The sequence below is a fragment of the Xyrauchen texanus genome, chromosome 18 (genome assembly GCF_025860055.1).
Source record: "Xyrauchen texanus isolate HMW12.3.18 chromosome 18, RBS_HiC_50CHRs, whole genome shotgun sequence".
NCBI classification, from domain to species: domain Eukaryota; kingdom Metazoa; phylum Chordata; class Actinopteri; order Cypriniformes; family Catostomidae; genus Xyrauchen; species Xyrauchen texanus.
The window spans coordinates 40,395,373-40,416,098 of record NC_068293.1 but is presented as its reverse complement, the minus strand read 5'-3'; the positions used below and the strand labels follow the sequence as shown (position 1 = coordinate 40,416,098).

Below are 20,726 nucleotides of genomic sequence, written 5' to 3'. Positions count from 1 at the left end.
TGTGTCTAAACAGTATCTAAAAACAAAAATCCCGGCAGACCATCCTGACCTGTGAAAACCAGCTTGGTGGCTAGCCAACACCAGCAAACAATTTAGGCTGGATTAAATGGTAACACTTTACAATAAGGTTCCATTTGTTACCATTAGATAACAACATTAGAACCAACAATAAACAATACTTTAAAACATTTCTTAATCTTAGTTTATGTTAATTTTAACACATACTAATACATTTTTTTAAATCAAAAGTTGTATTTGTTAACATTAGTTAATGCACTATGAACTTACATGAACTAACAATGTATTTTTATTAACTAGCATTAACAAATATTAATAAATGCTGTTAAAAAACACATTGTTCATTGTTTGTTCATGATACCTAATGCATTAACTAATGTTAACAAATGGAGCCTTTTTGTAAAGTGTTACTGATTAAGATAATTTGTTTAGCATGGCACATGTAGGCTATGTTCCAAAACCTAGTGAGCTGTCTAGATAGCATATTCTTTTTTAGCATATTAAGGTATCGTAAGGATGTGCAATGTTGCCGCCTTTGTAGATCGTTCAATATAGGTTACTTGATGATAAATATGCTCTATTAAAAAGCAGCAGCCTGTAGAGTCAAAAAACAACAAAACAGATTACTGTGATTTAGAAAAGAGCTATAGTCTGATTTGAGAACTATTGTTTAAACAATCTTTCAAATAAATTATTACTGTAAATAATATGCATACTTCTCGGTCAGTAGATGGCGTTCTCAGGCTGTTCTTAATAAACAGAGACAGCATGAGTCCATACATGTTGGCACAAGACAGTCTGATTTATGATGCAGTTTCTGGGTCTTGTAGTGGTTTATACTTAAGAAAACATTCCTTATTTCACTTGTACAATTAGTACTTTCCCTTGTTTTGAAAACCTCTGTCTGACCCAGTCTTGAGGTTCAGAAAAGTAAAAATATGATTTGAATCGACCCTTTCACCACCCTCTGACCTGGTGAAATCCCATTGCTGGTTACCACTTATAAACATAAGAATGATGAACAGCCAATTAGCTTTGCTAATGAAAGGAATTCTATCCGCACATAAATGTCAGACAAATATCCTCTTGTGGACTTTGTGGGTTACCTTCTAAACCCACAGTTTACAGTTCTTAGTATCATATTCCATATCAACAAGCCCCTGGGACAATGGTGCAATCCCATATACTCTGTTCCAAAACCTAGTGAGCTGCCTTGCTATGACACATATGATGCTGCCTTAAGACTAAAACATACTTCAGTATGTGAACACAGACACTTCTAGCCACACAAGCTTGATTTGGTGCACTGTTGCGTTCTAAAATGTGTCAGACCGCAATCATAACACAACACAAGTACGTTGCATTCACAATGTTGCCTCATTGAACACTATAGCTGACATCAGTGTGAACTGTCTGCGTATATGGTGAGTTTTCTCTTTTAATTCAACTACCGTCATGTCAGAGCAACAGTTTGAAGAGAATATTGCTGAGCAAGTAAGTTTATAGTCAATATATATTTATAGCAATTTACCTGAATATTAGCACATGCAGTTTAATTATGATGGTATCTCTATCGCCCCCTAGAGTACGCAAGAATCCACATTGTGAATGTTCGACCGGACCACATGTTGGCAATGTGTTGGCCAATCATGTGCATCTGCGTACGCATACTTGACTTAATTATGTTACTGGCCTTAGAATTGGTAGAAAGGAGGTATCTTACCATTGGAACAGCCCTTACATTTTGAGTGTGCCTAAAATAATGCTTACTACGTAGGCACTAGGCAGCTGACTAAATTTTTTTAATAGAGCTTTAGTGTCTGTTAGAAGTGTATCTTTGCCAAGTGAGATGCCCATAGAGGGTGTGATTTTCTTTAGAACATATACACTGCCCTTTTAAGAGGAAAACAAAAAGGCTGAATTGTTAAGGCAACCTGTGTTGTTCTTTGTAACAGTGAATCATGAGCTTGATGGTTCAATGATGGAAATGTGCATTCATTCAAAAAGAACACAACTGTGTAGCTGTTCAAAAGAAATCAAACCACAAATGTGAACTATGTTGTTTTAAGTTCCTTGCTGACCTGTTGCATCAAACGGTTTGGGTCAGTTCTGTTTTGCAGTACCTTTTGTGCCTTTGCTCTATTTTCTTTTTATTAGAATGTTTGATATATTATCATATAGATTTCTGTAGTGTTATCAAGCAGGATGGTGTGTTTTAGTATAAGACAAAATGAAGAATACCACAAAACATCTCAGTATTCATAATATCCATTGCTAATACTTAGATACTTGTTTAATAATGTTGTGGTAACTGTTCCTGGAGGATGATTCATGATCATTAAGGAAAAATCAGTAAATTGATTACCAATTAAAAATATTCCCAAGTAGAGTTTGAAATATGTCTATTTTTCCCGTTTTCCACATTAGAAGTGCATGGCACCAGGGGACATGGCAAAAATGGATGTGCTCAAACCAAAAGAAAATTACTTTTTAAAATACATTTATTTTGATTTATGTGTTTCAAGAAAACTAACTAATAATCTTGTATGGTAACACTTTCTAACAAGGTGCCATTTGTTAACATTAGTTAACAACATTAACAGTTAACTTGAACTAACAATGAACAATAATCATTAACCAAGATTAACCATTAATCTTGGTTAATGTTAATTTCAATATAAACTAAGAAAAAGTAGATTTTATATATAATAAGAATATGAAAGTGTACCGCATACTACTTCATGGCTATGTGCCTCTTAATGGCATTATCCGATAATCTGCTGTCTCTGCCTCTATCCTTGTAGGGAAACCGAGGGCGAACAGGGGTGGTTGTAGCGGCGTACATGCACTACAGCAACATATCAGCGAGGTAAGACCATTAGCCAGCCGACTTTGTGTATTTATTGAATTAAGGATGAGCACTCGTTAGGGAGAAACCCTAATCCCACATCACAAGATTGGACAAACCATAGGTAGCACATGAGCAGGGGTGTGCCAGGAAAAACAACTGCAAAATCACATCACATTACAAAGGAGGATTTGCCTTCAGACTCAAATTAAGTGCTGATCAGATTCATCCCTGATGCCAAAACTGTATTGAGGCTATTTTTATTTTATTTTTTTCCACCTGGAAGCTCCCTGTGTATTATAGGGTGAACACTATGTACTGTACATGATTAGATTTAAAAGGATATTTCACAAAAAAAAAATAACAAAATCAGTATTCGTTTTACTATATCTCAAGACTCACCTGTATGATATTCTCTTTTCTGTGGAACAAAACATTTGTTGTTTTAACAGAATTTTCTTAAGAAAATGTGACCATTCACTGGGAATCTCCTGCGCTGCAGCTCTTAAATCTTATTCACGTTTGCGCATGTATTCAAAGTGGCCTCATCAAAACGTGTCACACCTGGTTTGAGGCCAATGACACCAAACATCATTGGTTACTAGATTGGAGAACCAATCACTGCTCACCAAATTTAAGAATAATATTTGAGAGCTGCAGCAGAGGGGAAGATTTTCAGTAAATAACAAATAAGTTTTGAGTCTGTTCCTCATACTAGGCTGTTGTATGGTTTCCGAAAATTGTAAAGGGCCATTCAGGCCGAATATGTTCTAAAAAACACTGCACTCCTGCAAGAGACGCTGTATAAAAACAGTGAGATTCGGCACAATGGTCAAAGAAGTTCTTCTAGTGCAAGTTCTACATAGAAGGAAAAAAACAACTGAATAAGAGAATAAGCGGATGCATAAACATGTTCGGTGTGAATGGCCACAACAAATTAACTACTGTTATGCTGCTTTTTGTCATTTTTGGAGCTGGACAAAACCCGGTCACAATTATTTTCATTCTATGGAAAAGAGCAACATTCTACTAAACATCTGCATATATGTTCCACCGAAAAAAGAAAATCATTAATGACAGAATTCCTTTTTTGGGTGCATTATTACACAGAATGCATTCTGATGCGAAAGCATGAAGTTTAGGAAAAATGTATCCCAACATCTGAAATAATACACATTTCTTTGCCAGTAAATAATATTTTATTTGGTATGCAGTGCGGATCAGGCTCTGGACAGGTTTGCCATGAAGAGGTTTTATGAAGATAAAGTGCTTCCTGTGGGTCAACCCTCCCAGAGAAGGTCAGTTCAGCTCTGTTTCCTGTCTGAACACTGTTGACCTCTTATCTTCTTGTTTTATGAGTTGGATCTTAAGTGTTCAGCTACTGCCATTGTTTATATTTATTGTCTTCATACCCTTAAGATAACAGTGACCCAAATGTACAAACGATGCTTGTGTTTTTGTTAGTTTAATGGTGCAGTGTGTTATTTCTATGAACAGAATTGTATAAACATGTTGCTATAGCATGTTGCCTAGTTGCTGTAGCAACCCTTGCCCCAGGATATTTTTTACACTGACACAACTCAAAGGAACCCACCCCCACGTCTCTACGAAATTCTGTTGCTGAGTCATGTTGCTACACAGATTTTAGGGAGTTCTGGCTGGTTGCTGGCCGGAGTAAAAAAAAAAGCCCATCCACAAGTCTCTGATGTGGAGAAATGATCCCTCTGATCCTTTTTTAATCTTAAGTATTCGGAAGCTGTACATCACTATAGAAGGAAAATCCTTGCTGTTAAAATGGATGCTAGAAGGGATGTTATAACGCAACACAAGTGTTTTAATCATACTCGGAAATCCCATATCTTCATCAACCGAGTAGGGCAACATAACTTTGGCAATGAACACGCTTAAGTGCTTAAGTTATTGTTATATGTCGTTCCGAACTAGCACTGAGTTCCTTAAAGATGATAGAGAGTATGTCTGTGTGGAGTTTCGGGCTCACCTGCGGCTCTACCCAAATTGTATGATCCAGATACATCATTAAACTTGAGATGAACCGCAGTGAAAATATTTACCGACCTCATAAACACAAATACATGCAAGTGATGTCACCGTATAGGAATCCAATGGGAGTGTGACACGCGAATGCCGTTGCAACGTGTTTATGTAAGCAAGCGATGCTATAAATCTGTCGCTCCTGTTTATAATCAAGAAAGCAAAGCAGTCAACGTTGCTAGCGCGGGATGTTGCAGTGATCTAGTTTTGACGCCTGTATAACGTGAATCTCCCTCCCAAACTCATAAAACAGTGCATTTGACAAGAAAGGCAGAAAGAGCAAACATGTTTTGTGTTAAATGCTGCCAGAACCAATCTGGGTGAAGAGAACCTACTGCAGGGTGAAGAGAAACAATTAAACACCTGTTCATCTCTTTAGAGCTTCATCTGACATATACAGATATTTTCTCTGCCATGTGAATCAGTTCATTTTAATAAGTATGTAAAAAATTATTTTTCAATGCATTTTTTCAACATTAAATGGTCAGTGTTTAATGTAACTGGTGAGTATTGTGTAACATGTTGAATTTCGCCATTTTGTCACTTGCAGTGGCATTTTCGCCCCAAGCCCCCATTCATTTATGAACCTAAGTCTCAGACTTTTGAACTTCACTGTTAGGGATGGGAATTGTAAGGAATTTAATTATTCCAGTTTCAGAAATGTGGCTTTAAAGTTCATGGAGGAAATGCTTTGTCCTGTTTATAAAACCTAAACTTCTGTGCTAAGGGTTTTGCAAAACAGTCTTCAAGTGGAGATAGACCCATCTCATGACCTTAAATGGTCTTCATGTCAGTGCTTACACTTTTAGAAAAAAACAAATCTTTTATTTTGCTTCAGGTATGTACAGTACTTCAGTGGTCTGCTGTCCGGCCACATCAAAATCAACAACAAGCCCTTGTTTCTTCACCACGTCATTATGCATGGGATCCCCAACTTTGAGTCCAAAGGAGGTGAGCTAAGATACAGTATATTTTTATTATATTTTATAGTATGTTTTTTACAGTATTTGTCAGGTGCTGCTGGATGTGTTGAAGGCAGGTTTCAGTGGCCATCTTAATCATGCAGACCGCCTGCTGCTTCTCAGTCTGGAAGACTTACAGCATACTCCTCTATAACACATGACGTGTTGAGCTGAGTACACTCAAAAACACCCTGAGGGACAGAGACCCCGTTCACCCCTGTTATTAACATCCATCTCTGAAAAATCTGATCACAAGTGGCCAGAGCTAAATACAGGTGTAAAGGGGTCCAAAACGTATTGTGATCTGATCACTCAAACAACATTTGGAGGTAGTCAGATGCCCCTTTTATACCTGATATTAAGATGTGTTTTGGGCGATCTGTTTGAAGCGTTACAATGCTAAGGACAGATGTAAATGGGGTCCAAAACGTTTTTAGATTTGTCCACTTCAATATGGTGGGAGAAACCGTGTGAGTAATACACTGATGTATTGATAGATGTATGTCATCATGAAATCAGAGACCCTCCACTCAAAATCCAAACCCAAGTGGCCAAAGGAGACTCATTACAACCAGGTGAAAATGGTGATGTGTCTACTTGTGATTGATTGCTCAAAACGCATTTTAATACCAGGGGTAAACAAGGCCAGAAGCACATGTGACCATATAAAATTTGTGGTGTAAAACTATTTAGTCACAGGCAACAATGGATGACCGCATACTTAACGTGACTGATAAGTCAACCATTGCACTAAAACAAGAGTTTGAAACTTTACCGGTTATGTGTGGCTTTCAAATCATACTTTTTGGATAAACATCTGCTGAATGAATTAATGTAGATCATTTGAAGCGTGCACATCAGAATTTAATTTATTACAGCTGCTTGACTGAAATAATAATGAACATTCTGCCAAAAAAACTCAAACAAAACATGGAAGTATATGTGGAACAGTGTGCCAACTTCTTGTGCTTTATTAACATGCTTTAAGGATTTTAATATAAGGTATAAGCAGAACCATATAGACTTGATCTGCTCCAAGACAAAGACAGCATGTGTGCATATAGACCAGCCCTTCTTTAAAGTTCTGTTTCCACTTGTAGAACTCTTGTAAAGCCTTGTTTTTGCTCTCCCCCTCTGTCACACAATATCTCAGGTTGCCGCCCTTTCCTGAAGATCTACCAGGCCATGCAGCCCGTCTACACATCTGGAATCTAGTATGAATCAGTCCCATGTTTTGTTTTTTTTACACTGTATTACTCACACTACCCTGGTATGTAGCCCAACCTCCAAAGTGTCCAATCACAGGCAGCCATTTGCACCATTGCCCCTCCCACTTTATCTGGGAGTGCTTAAAAAAACACTCATTTTGAGGGGCTAACATGTGCTTCTCCTATACATCATTGAACTTCCTAACATCCTCCATGCTCTCAGAGTCTAATTCTGTTATTATTAGTAGTGATGGGAATATTAAAGGAATAGTTCACCCCAAAATACAGAATTTTAACCAAATAATTTTGGTTCCAATATGTTTTTTGATATTTTGTTGGCACCCAGAACATCAGACCAAAAGCGTTCTTGTAAAAAAAACAAAACAAAAAAAAAAACAAGACACAACGCAGCACATATAACAGGACCATCCTGGTCTCATAGTGAAAATGTGACTCTCTATGCTTTTTGCAAAACTTGTTTTACATGTCTCCAGGTATAATTCCCTGCAGTTTCCATGTGAAATGAACACTAGAGATGCTACAATCAACAAATGTTGACTTTTTAAACACTTATTTTTCTTTCTATTACTCAGACCATTTTATGATACCGACACACTTTTACTCTAATTCATCTTTTGAAAAACTATACATTTTAATGCTTCTATTACAGACCCACCAACATATATACATGTTGAACATCTCATTTATATTTCAAAACACTATTGATTAGGGCTGCAACTAACGATTATTTTTATATTCGCTTATTAGAACGATTATTCGACTATTAGGGCGATTATTGCAACGATTAATCATTAGCTCTTAACTGATTATTCAGCTTGTGCCTCGAAAAGGTTGTATTAAACAGGCTTACTAACAATAAAGAGGACAAAATATAATTTTAAAAATACCTCTAAATGACATTCACTGAATTAAAGGGAAAAAAACTACTTGGATTTTTATAGTTTAATTAATAAACAATTTCACTGCAAAACATCCTATTGTTATCAAGAGTTTTTGTCTCGTTTTCCATTTAAAATGGTCTAAAAATCCTTAAAACAAGATACATTACTTGAAAAGCAGCATATAAGATATATAGACTTGCTTTAAGAGAATGTATCTTAAATATAAGTGTATTTGTACATTAGTGTATTTTTCACTTGGTTATACTTCTGTGAGTGCGGTAAAGACCTATATTCAAGATCTATTCTCTAAAAGCAAGTCTAAATATCTTGTATGCTGCTTCTCTGGTAAATGTATCTTGTTTTAAGGATTTTTAGACCATTTTAAATGATTTAATATTATATTCAAAATTCTCAAATAACAATATTTTATTATACTGTAATGTTTTAGGTTAGGGAGGTACTGTATGCTTTAAAAACTTCTATCTAAAACTCACCTTAAAACCTCGTCTGAATATTACACAATTTTACTCACTTTTGGCACCCCCAGCTTGACGTTTCACCGGAAAACTGCAGCCAAATGTGTTATAATCACGTAAATTGAATTGCAAAAATGTTTTTTATGTCACGCAAATTTCATTAGATCAGGCTGAACAGAATTCAGGTGTCTCAAGATGCACGTTTAAATGTTGATTATTCTCAATCATGTAAATTAAAAACTTGCCAGCCTGCAATTAAGGGAATTCTTCAAAGCCTAAGAGATTCTGAATTTGATGTAACTTCAGGCCACACATACAGTATACAGAGAAAAAAAATACATGCTTAGAGGCAAGAAACCATGCATTGACTGGGCATCATTTTGTTTGTTAAATGCTTGTTTGGTTGTGTTTAACAGTTGTGTTTCTGTCTGGTTTTGACAGTAATGTCCAGGGAGACAGTCAAACCAGTATCTGCATCACCATTGAACCTGGACTGCTGCTTAAGGGAGACATACTGGTAAGAACCTGTTAAGAACATGTGCGGGTCATATTTAACCCCAAAATCAATATACTGTATACATGCATATACATACAGTATATATGGACCACAATAAGTGATCAAGTATATACTTTAAATGCAATGGAAGTCACTTTGCATCAAAGCGAATACCAAATCCAAAAATATAAATGTATTTTATGGCAATGAATTACCCTCACCCTTCTTATTGATTATTAAAAATGTGTTATTATTTTATTTCATAATCTTTTGTTTTAATTAGTTCAATGTTATTTAAGCAACATTGTAGAAGTTGTTGTACTTATCGTAATTGTATTACAATCATATTATGGTAATTTTTACATAAAAAAAAATAAATACATACTACAGTAATTTCAATGCAATGGGAAAAACCCACTGAGAAAAAACAAAACAACAAAAATGTAATCTCAAAAGTTAAATCCAGGCGCTGGATACAGTAATGAGGATTTGGTCGGGGAAAAAACAATTGCTTAATTGTTTTGAATATAATGTCACAATACACACAATTTTATTGGTTCTAAAATATACAGCATTTTTTTCATGCATAAAATAGTATTATTTTTTTGTTCACTTTTGAATTATTTTTTATTTTTTCTCTGTTTAATTATGACTATAGAAACTGTAGAAAAGTGTGCTTTGTGCAAGTCCTTACTCCATTTATGTGCATTTCTCAGAACAACATGCCCAAAGCAATACATTAGGATGTCAAAATGCATCCATCAGAGCCATTCCTGATAAAAGCCATTTCTCTCAGAGATTGCAAGCATAGATTTATTTGCATTTAACCCCAAAAAGCCTTTTGGTAGAGGAAGCCAAAAAGAGCTGAGTGCTTTATCGTCTGCACTAATGCTTGTAGAGCTGATGGGCTCATTTTAGGAAGTCCTTAGCAAGCAAAATCAATCAAGTGGATCTATCAAGAACTCTAACCGCAACATGAATAGCATCGCATTTCAGGTAAAGTGTATTATTGATCAGTATGTGGTTAGCACTAAGACTAATGAAATCTTTACTTGAGAATAAAATGTATGTTACAGAGAATGAAAAGAGGGGGATGGGATATTCAGATACTGAATCAAACTAGAGACCTGGGCTGGGCAATAAAGCTGAAAATAATATTGCCTGATATTTTTTTAAAGTTTGACACAATTTTATGTTCTGTATTTGCTCTGAAATGGCTTAAAAGGGTGCTTCCCTTAAAAGGATCTTTTAGTTTTTTCAATCAGAAGAATTACATATTTTCAAGCAAACATACAGTACATTAGCCAGTTTGACACATGAAACCAATTCAAACTGACAAATTGCCTTTACTGGTAAATGCATCACATCTACTATTCACAGACGCAACATCTATCCATCTTTTATCCATTTTGGATAAATGGATGAATCAGACCCCCATCTGTGTGCCTGAGCCTCTGTCTTGCAGTTTGGGGAAACCCAAACCAGGATGTTTTGCCAAGCCCCATCTTCCTCAATCCTGTCGTGTTTGTTTGGTTTCACTCTCTGAACTGAAAAGCTGTACATTTTATGTCCATCTGCCCCAAGTTAAGTAGCTTAATTATAATAATTTTGGGCAACCGAATGTGGGATACAGTTTCCTTAGTGGCTTGCGAGGACATTTTTATGTCCTGGTCTGGTTTTGGAGAGGCTCTGCAGTCTTACAAACTTTCACTGTACTGACATCTCTGGCACTACTGCATCATGGTAAGCCAAGGCGACAAGGATCCAGAACTTCTCAAAATATCTATTCCAAGCCCACAAATAGAACTTTCTGGTCAGAATGTGTGTTCGCTCAAGTCCTAAATTTGGGGGATTTGCCATGCTTGTAGAGGAATGTTTCAGGTTCAGTAGAAGTTAAGCTCTTTTCACAGCATTTTTGGTAAAATGTTGATTACAGCAGAAAATAATTTCAACAGTTGTTGTAGTATCCTGTATAATAAAGTATCTCAGCTCTGTAGGTCCATACAATGCAAAGAATGGTACACGCTTTGTAAACTGCAGTCTTATGGATTACTTCTATGTTTCCTTTATTTGATATTTGGAGCAAGAATGTAACATCTGGGATGGCATGATGAGAGAATTTTATACAGTATACAAGTTGGCATGAGACTCCTGATAGAATCGCTTACTGGCCTTGTCTGTGTAAAGCTGTAGCCTTTTTTTATCTTCAATACCCTGACCATGTAATGGTGGCAAAGCCTATACAGTTTTGTAAGATATGTTGAAGGGTCCTTTCAGGCTGAACACATTCTTACATAAAAAAAAAGAAGGCTCTTAAGGATACCAGAAAGGGACTGTTTACATGGAGCAAATTCTACTCAAATAAATTACATCTGTAACACACAACCAGCAGTTCATCCACCCAGAACAGTTGTCCCTTCTCAAAAATGTCGACTTTTTGGTTCCAATACTAAATTAGTTTTTAGTGGATGATTGATATTTTTTAATAAATAACTGAATAACAAAAATGAACAAAAATACCAGCTTCATATTTCTGCTTTTAATCTCTCTGGAACACTGGCCCTGTTTACTTCAAATGGATGTGCCTTACTGTAACTTGACGTTTTTAAAAATGTAATTTGCCAATTTTCTGTTGGCAAATATTTGCCAAATGATGTCAATAGAGCTTGCATTGAAGCCAAAACATGTATTTAAGGTGCCACAAAGCTATAATGGTAGTGCTGCTACATGTAGCATGATCTTCATTAAACTGCAGCACATTGTTTTCCAAAAATACAGAGCTATACCTTCAATACCTGTAAATCCCTATAAAATTAAACATGAGTTTGTGCTAGACATAAATAAGTCACAATCTGAGACACAATCCAATTGGAAGTGATGCTCATAGACTAGATAATAATCTTTCTATGTTGGCGTAATATTTTCTGTGCCGTTCTTGTTGCTATAATGTGATATGTGGTGTCTTCTATACTCCACAGCTCAAGTGTTATCACAAACGGTTCCGGAACCCGTCCCGTGATGTCATATTCCGAGTCCAGTTTCACACCTGTGCTGTTCATGACCTGGGCATTGTCTTCGGCAAAGATGAGCTCGACGAAACCTTTAAAGGTATGCTGGATTTGTTTTGGTTGTAAGTTTTAAGCTTTAAAAAAGTGACATTCTCAGCTTGATTGGGAACAAAGCTTTAAAATGTTATTTATTTTTTTAACACAGATGACAGATTTCCTGAATATGGGAAGGTGGAATTTGTCTTTTCATTTGGCCCAGAAAAAATCCAGGGTAAGAACTCTAATTTTCACCTATTAAGCGCATCACAGAAATACCATAAATAGTTGTAGCTCAAACAGGACCATAAACTGGGCCCAGAAGCCTCTGATTATCTATAGATGTGTCTGTCGTAGGAATGGACCACCTTGAAAACGGACCCAGCGTTTCTGTGGACTACAACACCCAGGACCCTCTGATTCGCTGGGATTCATACGAGACCTTCAACCAGCGTTGTGAAGACTCCATGGAAGGTATGTACAACTGTGATCGCATTAACATGAACCCAATAATGTGCCAAGTTGCTGCATTACTTGGCAACTCTAAATGGCCTATAATTTGAACTATATTAATTTGCAGAACAAATTTTATTTTGATTATTAATATGCAACTATTTATTTAAAATGGGTAGTTTTTATCATAACACTGTTGCCATCATTTTATGAAAGCAATAAGCCACTCAAGGCAGAGTGCTACAGTGATTTTACTACAGTTTAGCTGGTTTGAGGCACTCTGTTATGAGTAATGTACATGTGAACCCACTTTAAATGTGGTAAAATCCCTGTAAAACTCTTTTTTGGCTTATCCAATCGGAATTCACGCCAAGTCTGATCTTGGGTCATCCATCATTTCGACATCAAATCATCAGCATTCTCAGTGTATTAGCGAGTTATGCGACAGAGCTTTTTGTGTATACTGCTGTGGTTATCTGTGCGTGCGACACAGAGACTGATTTAATCACATGAGTTTGTAGTGCTGCTCTTCAACAAAGCCTATGTGTCGTAGAGGTCAAGTTGAGATCACATTCTCTCACAAGTACAGACATGGACAACACCACCGTGTCACTGGAGTTGTCTTCACACCCTTGTGGTGAGCTACGAGCCTTTTATGTTAACTTGTGGTATAATTCATATGATACATATGATTTGTTGTCCTTTTTTGAGACATCTTAATTAGCAGGTCAGCTATCAGGTGAGGGAAATTCAGAATGTGGAATGCAAGGAAGATGGAATTCTGTTGAGGTTTGGAAGTATATTTCTGGAAAGAGGTTAGGTGTTTAAAGTGTCTTGGCTGATTCATTATTATGAATGTTTATAGAAGCCTGAATATTTTATGTTTCTTAGTCTTGTCATCAAATTGAATCACACGCTCCTGTCATTTTTACTTGATTTGAAATAAATGTTAGTATTTAGTTAATGTTAGTGACAATATCACATGCAAACTAAATCAGCTTTTAAATCTGGTCCACTTTGCACCTTATTTTGGTCAAGAACTGCCCACTTAAGTAAAGATTGTCTGACCAAAATATTAAGTTACCAACCCCAGCTTGATATGTTTTTGAATTGCACTCATTAAAAAATAAATACTTTACATTAACTGGGCTTGCATTTTTGGGGGATGCAATTTCATATGGTTGTATATTTAAGCTGTAAATATTTCAACTGAAAACATTTTGCACAAAATTTCATAATTAAAAACTGGGCTTCACAACTAGCTGGTGCAGTCGGGTGTTGATGAAGATCAAGGGTTTCCAAGGGTTCATTTTTAGGAGCTGCAGTCAGCTTTGCACAGATTTAAATTTGACGTTGTGCTCCATCAATCTATTTGAGATGAGGAGCTATAAAGTATACCAACCTCTGGACCAGTGCCTGCTTTAAATAAGGCAATGTGAAATAGAGCTCTTGATCTCTTTGCTGCCTCTTTTACGAGGGGTGAATAATCTACCTCTCTGGTCAAGAGGCTAGAAACCCTAAAACCCCTCTAACTGCCCCTGTTTGTGTGTAATGCCACTGTTTGTGATTGGGAAGATGCCACATGCTACACTGCATGCTGACATCATATGCTTGTCTTAAGTCAGAGGGGGTGAATGGAAAGGGTACATTTGCACATGAATTTAGATGGCTATCACAGTCAAATATATCCATTGAGCAACAGGGGGAAGTGCACAGACACTAGAGAGATGAAAAGCAGCCAGACAACAGGCCTTTGTATTGGAGCTCATGACTTCTATATTGTATTTTCACAGGGAAATCTCTTCAGTGAATCATTGAAACTAAGTCATAATTAACACCATCCTTCCTTCCCCAAATGTTTTAATAAGTGTTAATTGTGCGGCTCTCTAAGCAAATATTTCAATATGTGATTCATTTAAATAATTAAACCATTTATCCGCCATATCATATAATTAATTTGATAACAAATTTGAATCAATATGCAGCTCTTATTAAAATGCGTTTACCTTTTCCTGTGGCCCTACTGATCAAACTCTGCAGATTTTCAAAGAATTACAACATCTGTCATTCTATCATTGTTAACTCTTGTTTGTTTGTTTGTTTATTAAATATTTTGCTAAATTGATAACGCTTTTAGTTACCAATAAGTGTGTTTTTTCCCAAAATCAGCACAGAAAATTTGGTTTTGGCCTGGCACAGACTGATTTCTGCAGCTGAATTTTTTAACCTGTTGAAATTCACAGTGGACAGACAAAAACTAGAGAATTATTCTTAAAATGTACTTTGAAAAAACAAAGACACAGTTCCCCAAAGTACTAGAGAAAGTAAACGCTAGTAAACTGAAAGTAAACTCACACAATCAGGACTCAATCAGAACTGAGCACCATAATTAGACATGCCAAGAAAATGAGAGCGCTGATAATAATGCTTTATCTTTTCTTGGCTGTTAGTGGCACAGTAATTGATGACTTATCTGCTCCCACCTTAACCACAGATAGTACTTCTGTGTTTCACAGGAGCTACTGGCAAGGTTACAGTAAAACAAGTCATTCCCCTGGCCACAATGCTGGGCTGTAATCCATCACAGTAGGATAATGTCCACAATCAGAATAGTTAGTGTTTTTATTAACCATTCAGTAACTGTTTTACAGCCAACATGAAGCCAACATCATATTTAATAAATAAAAGTTCCACAATATTATGCATTTTCAATTGAAACAATATATTCTGCTCAAAATGATAGAAGATGGGTTTTGAATTTATCAATGTTAAAAAATACGCCTGTGGCAGGGCGGAGGGCGGGGCCGGGTCGTGATCCTACGCACCCGGTCCAGTATTACGCTAATCAAGCCTCCGAGGTATAAAGGTCGACTGCAGGGTGTCGTGCGGGAGAGAGAGATAGTTAGCGGACATGTCCATCATATGCGTTTGTGTCTTTGTTTTAAGTTTACCATTAAACTATCATTTATATTATCAAGCCGGTTCTCGCCGCCTCCTTTCCATTGAATACGTTACACTGGTGCCGAAACCCGAGAAGGAGGAGGGATACGCCGTAGTAGAGTTCTCACCACTACCGTCCACCCCAACGGAGCAGCCGCGGCCATCTGCCGGGGGACGAGGAGCCCAGCCGCCTGAACGAGGACGATGGCCGCCGACCGCGAGGGGAGAAGGGGCTCTTAGCCGACCGCCTGGAGCGGTCAGGGCCGCTGCCAAGGGCGCAGGAGTTCCCTACTAGCCGCCGAAACGCGGTGGGGTTTAAGACCGCCGACCGCGAGCGGGGAGGGGCTCACTGGCGACCGCCTGGAGCGAGAGGAACGCTGTCAGGGGCGGGGGAGACCCCTTCTGTTCCCCGAGAACGCGGCGGGGTGTTCCGTCCGCCAGGGGCTGGAGGACTGCCTCGGATCCGCCCGGAGAGGCGCGGTTGTAAAGGGTGGAGGGGTGGCCGAGGACAAGCTGTGGCGTATCGGAGAACTGGCGAGTAGAGTTTATTTTTTATTTTATTTTTTTCATCTCTCTCTCCTCTCTCTCTCACTGTCGCTCTGCGTTTTAAATTTTACAGTTTTTGGGGGGTACTACACTGTTACAGGAAGTACCCCCCATTTTAATTATTTCTGTTTCCCTCTCCTTGTCCCCTCCCTCGTACAGGTAGATGGGGATGACCTGCCGGCAGATAGCGCGGAAGGCGCGCCCTCCCCCAGGGAAAGGGGGGTGTACGTCAGGCCGGGGGCTCCCCAGCCTGAGAGAACGAGGGAGGAATGTGGCAGGGCGGAGGGCGGGGCCGGGTCGTGATCCTACGCACCCGGTCCCGTATAAGGCTAATCAAGCCTCCGAGGTACAAAGGTCGACTGCAGGGTGTCGTGCGGGAGAGAGAGATAGTTAGCGGACATGTCCGTCATATGCGTTTGTGTCTTTGTTTTAAGTTTACCATTAAACTATCATTTATATTATCAAGCCGGTTCTCGCCTCCTCCTTTCCATTGAATACGTTACAACGCCCTTGATAAAAACAAACTTTATTTGTGTGTGTGTGTGTGTATATATATATATATATATATATATTTATATACACACACACAGTGTTTCTCACAGGATTTTGTGAGACTATGGGGGATGAACCTCCGACCCTCTAGGGGTGTCCGGGGGCAAACCGTAAGAACATTTTTAACATTTTAAAGTTCAAGTCTTCCATCTTGTGCACTTTTAGAGCAAAATTAAGAGGCAAATGTTGTGCTCTTGTAAACAATTTTGTGCTCTTAAAGCTGCAGTAGGCAACTTTGAAATCAGTTGAATTGTGAGAAACAGCACCCCCAATTCTTCCCCATTTACATGATGCTCTTCACCCCCAGCCAGGGTTTAATTGACAGCTGTTCACAAACAGAGCCAAGGCCTGCCTTGCCAAAAGTGATTGGCTAAAATCTCATCTGGGGTTTGACGTCTCTTAAAATATTTTTGTATGCTCATTGTGAAAAGCAGGGTACAAATCAGTTTCAGCTTTGTATCTTTTAATGTTACCTCAGACTTTTAAGGATAGCTAGCTAGTGAAGCCGTAAGAAGTGTAACATTATGCCAATTAACCTAGTAATTTACGTTAATCATCATGATTGTAACTTCGGCAGTAATATTATCTGTTTTCTCTTGTACACTGATGATGATACATTGTGTGTGGAGTACTGTATAAATGCAATGGATAAATTGAATGTTAGTTAATGTTACTTACCTCAAAGATTTGTCATCCTCCTCAACCAAATAAGGTTAGACGGATCAGGAATACTCCAGTGCATGTCTGTGAATGTGTGTGAGCACGTGAGTTTATAGCAGCGGGTGAGGAGCTGACTGAACTGACTGGCGCGTGAGAAAGAGCGCGCAAAACACAACCTTTTATTTTATGTTATGAGACTGAGAAGTGCAAAAATATTTTAGATAAGTGTAAAAAGGTTTTTGGTTCATTATGAGACCGTGGGGGGTCAAATTAGACTGTGGCAGGGTGCTAGAGTCTAGACAATTAATGGGCAACACTGATATGATATATATATATATATATATATATATATATATATATATATATATATATATATATATATCTGAATCAGTATTTGTGCTTGTTTTCAGTGAAAATATATAATGATTCTTAAAAACAAGATACTCTTATTTGAGAAGCAAAATTACATGATATGTTGCATGATAATTACAAGATATAAACTAAAAACAAGCTCTTTGCAAATCAGTTCATCATCTTTGAGGGCGGCCCTAAATCTTGGGGTTCAGGTTTGAAAGACTCAAGGGGAGCCAGGAGTCAGAGCTTGTTTACTGTGGCCTCCCCAGATTTGTTCAGAGCCCTGCCCACAGCATTTTTGGGATTGTTGAGAAAGAAAAGTGTGACGACTGGGAGATGGGGGGATTGGAGAGGCACTGATAGAGGTGGTGTGTGAAAAGGAGCCATCTTTTCCAGTTTGGATACCGAAAAATAATTTTGTAATCAGTCACTAGAATTCAGACTGTTCTGTGTGCACACAGAAATCAGACTGCTTATAAGTCTTATTGTCTATGTTGGACCATAAAAGAAGAAGAAGAGGTAGAAGAGCTTTGTGGAAAGATATGTGTTGATCTGAGGTAAAATTCTTCTCTAAACTTACTTTGTCAATTGTTGTGTCAGCCATGGTATGACCAGACCAGTAACAGATGATGTTATTTTTGCTGGAAGGTCAACAGAACAATGGTTTATGCATTAAATAACCATATCATAAAGCTTATTTGTGGATAATCCAATGGATATTTTACACACATAAGGTACTAATATTCTCAATTAACTAACATCCGATGGAGTTTTTTGTTCCTTGCCACAGTCGCCTTTGGATTGCTCGCAAGGGGCCTACAGACATATCATTTTTAAGGCATGATTTGATTGTCAATCAAGTTTTACATTTAAACGGCACAATGAGGACAGACATTGCATTATCATTTTTGTTACAGCATATTTTTTCTATAAAACTACTTTGATACGATGTGTATTGTGAAAAGCACTATATATATATATATATATATATATATATATATATATATATATATATATATATATATATATATAAAATAGTTGACTTACATTTGACTACTTTCTCCTAATATGTGGAACTTTACATAAACCTAAAGCTACGATTATTCATAAATTAATTATAAGTCTGGTGTCAGTAAAACTAATGCTTCACATTATGTAATGCTGTAGTTGGGACTCTAAATTCTAACTGGATGAGCCACTTTTGAGGACTCTGTAATCTAGCTGATATACACACACCTCTTAGTGTAAAATTCTTTGTTGCAGTGGTAAGTTGTAACATGGCTTGGTAACTGGTAAACAATGTGTACGTTTACATGGGCAGATATAATCGAACTACCACACATTTTTGCATTGTCTGGTTTTTGAGTTGCCTTCATCTCTCTGTCTAAGTATTCATGACACTATGCACAATCAAATAGTTGAAAAAAGCTTGTTAGCTGAGGAATTGATGTAGACATTTGCCGGTTGACCTTTTGCATCATAGTAGCATGTCAATGAAGTCAGCTACAGCAAACCCACACAACAGCCACAACAACAACAACATGGACAATTTTAAATTCTGTGCACGTTGATTTTGGTGCAGATCAGGTGTACGTTATCCGTACTGGTAATGGTGATGTTTGAAGGCAGATGATGACATAATTTGCTCCTGAGTTATTTTTCTATGCAAGGTCTTCTCTGCTTCACTTTCATCCTTATAATCTCCACATAAAGCTTAATAACGTTTAGATTGAGGAGAGATGTCATGAATAAATAGACCATTAAGAAAATAAACACTTTATTGGATACACCTGTACACCTACTTATTCATGCAAGTTTCTAATCTGCCAATAGTGTGGCATCAGTGTGATGCATAAAATCATGTAGGTACGGGTAAGGAGCTTTAGTTGATGTTCACATCAACCATCAAAATGGGGAAAATGTGAACTCAGGGATCTAAACAGTCAAAATAGTCTCTACACAACTGGGCAGGGGTGAGGACATTGGGGGCCCAGAGACAGCCAAAGTAGTGGGGTCTTTTTCTACCAAAAGATTCAAATATTTCATCAAGACTTCATCAGTCGAGGGCACTTAAATATGAATATTAAAAGATGAGATCAGCTGTTCGTTTTGAAGCTGAATGACTGCAGTCCAGTTTTTGTTTTTAAAGATTTATATCTAGGTCCTATATGGGACACAGCAGTCCTTCTGACAGAAAAAAAACACTGTATGGGGGTTCAGGAGTATCCCCTGAGAGAACATTTATAAAAATATAAAAGTCTGAATGGACCATTTTTATATTTTCCTTAAAGTGTGGATCTGTTAACAGCAAAAAAAAATCTGTTGTTTATTATAAAAGGCTTGTAACATGCTGTAACAAACATTATAGTCTAAAGGCTCCACGTTAATATTTTTGATGTTACAATAATCTCACCTGCAACTCGTACGCACAGTAAATTACACTTATGCACACCTCATATCTATAGCGGGAAGAGAGGCAACACACGCGGAGCGGCAATAAAGCGCATAGCGCTGGACACAAACATGTCTCTTGCGCTGAACATGTTTTATTCCTGCTCTGCATGTTTGCACGTATTCTTATAGAAGCACTTAGCCAGGTGTCAGATAACGAGCACAAAGATTTAGAGCTGGGACCGGATTAAATTGTCCTGTGGTCTGAATCCACCTCTTGAGTACCCCTGCTATATATATATATATATATATATATACACACACACACACACACACACACACACACACACACACACACACAAACACACACACATACACACAGTATAAATGTATTGATTTGATTCAATTCTGTTTTATTTTTAGTTATACTGCAGTCACAAGGTCTATTTTGCTTACATTCTGTATAAAAACTCTCTCAGCTAGGGCTGTAAATTATACAGGGAATATAACTTGGTACATTCCGAAAATTACTAATTAAAAGAATTAACAACAGGATCCAAACTAGGCAGTTCAATTATAGATAATATCAGGATTGTTCCATTGAAGATTGTGATTAAAATGAAAATCAACAGATTTACCCAACCATACCTGCTCTGTATTTTGCCTTTAATCCATATCTCTTCATTGCCTTTGATATTCCAAACGTAGGATTGTACCATCCTTATTTTTGATGAAGTTAAAGCATGCACTTTTAACTGTTCGAAGTGCATATCTCAATGTGTTTTCAAAAGGCAAAGTGTTAACATTTAATTTGATTCAGTGGG

The 20,726-nt window shown here is 37.5% G+C and overlaps 1 protein-coding gene across 8 annotated transcripts in view; it reads left to right on the top strand.

Moving 5' to 3' along the window:
* tns1b (tensin 1b) overlaps window positions 1-20,726 on the top strand; it is a 343,137-nt gene that overhangs the window by 249,865 nt on the left and 72,546 nt on the right. For all 8 annotated transcript variants that reach the window (XM_052147959.1, XM_052147963.1, XM_052147962.1 and 5 more), the window contains 8 exons: window positions 2,823-2,887; window positions 4,081-4,164; window positions 5,757-5,869; window positions 7,034-7,094; window positions 8,908-8,983; window positions 11,941-12,070; window positions 12,176-12,241; window positions 12,364-12,480. In XM_052147959.1, the coding sequence (XP_052003919.1) occupies window positions 2,823-2,887; window positions 4,081-4,164; window positions 5,757-5,869; window positions 7,034-7,094; window positions 8,908-8,983; window positions 11,941-12,070; window positions 12,176-12,241; window positions 12,364-12,480 (712 nt within the window). The remainder of the gene's footprint in view (window positions 1-2,822; window positions 2,888-4,080; window positions 4,165-5,756; window positions 5,870-7,033; window positions 7,095-8,907; window positions 8,984-11,940; window positions 12,071-12,175; window positions 12,242-12,363; window positions 12,481-20,726) is intronic.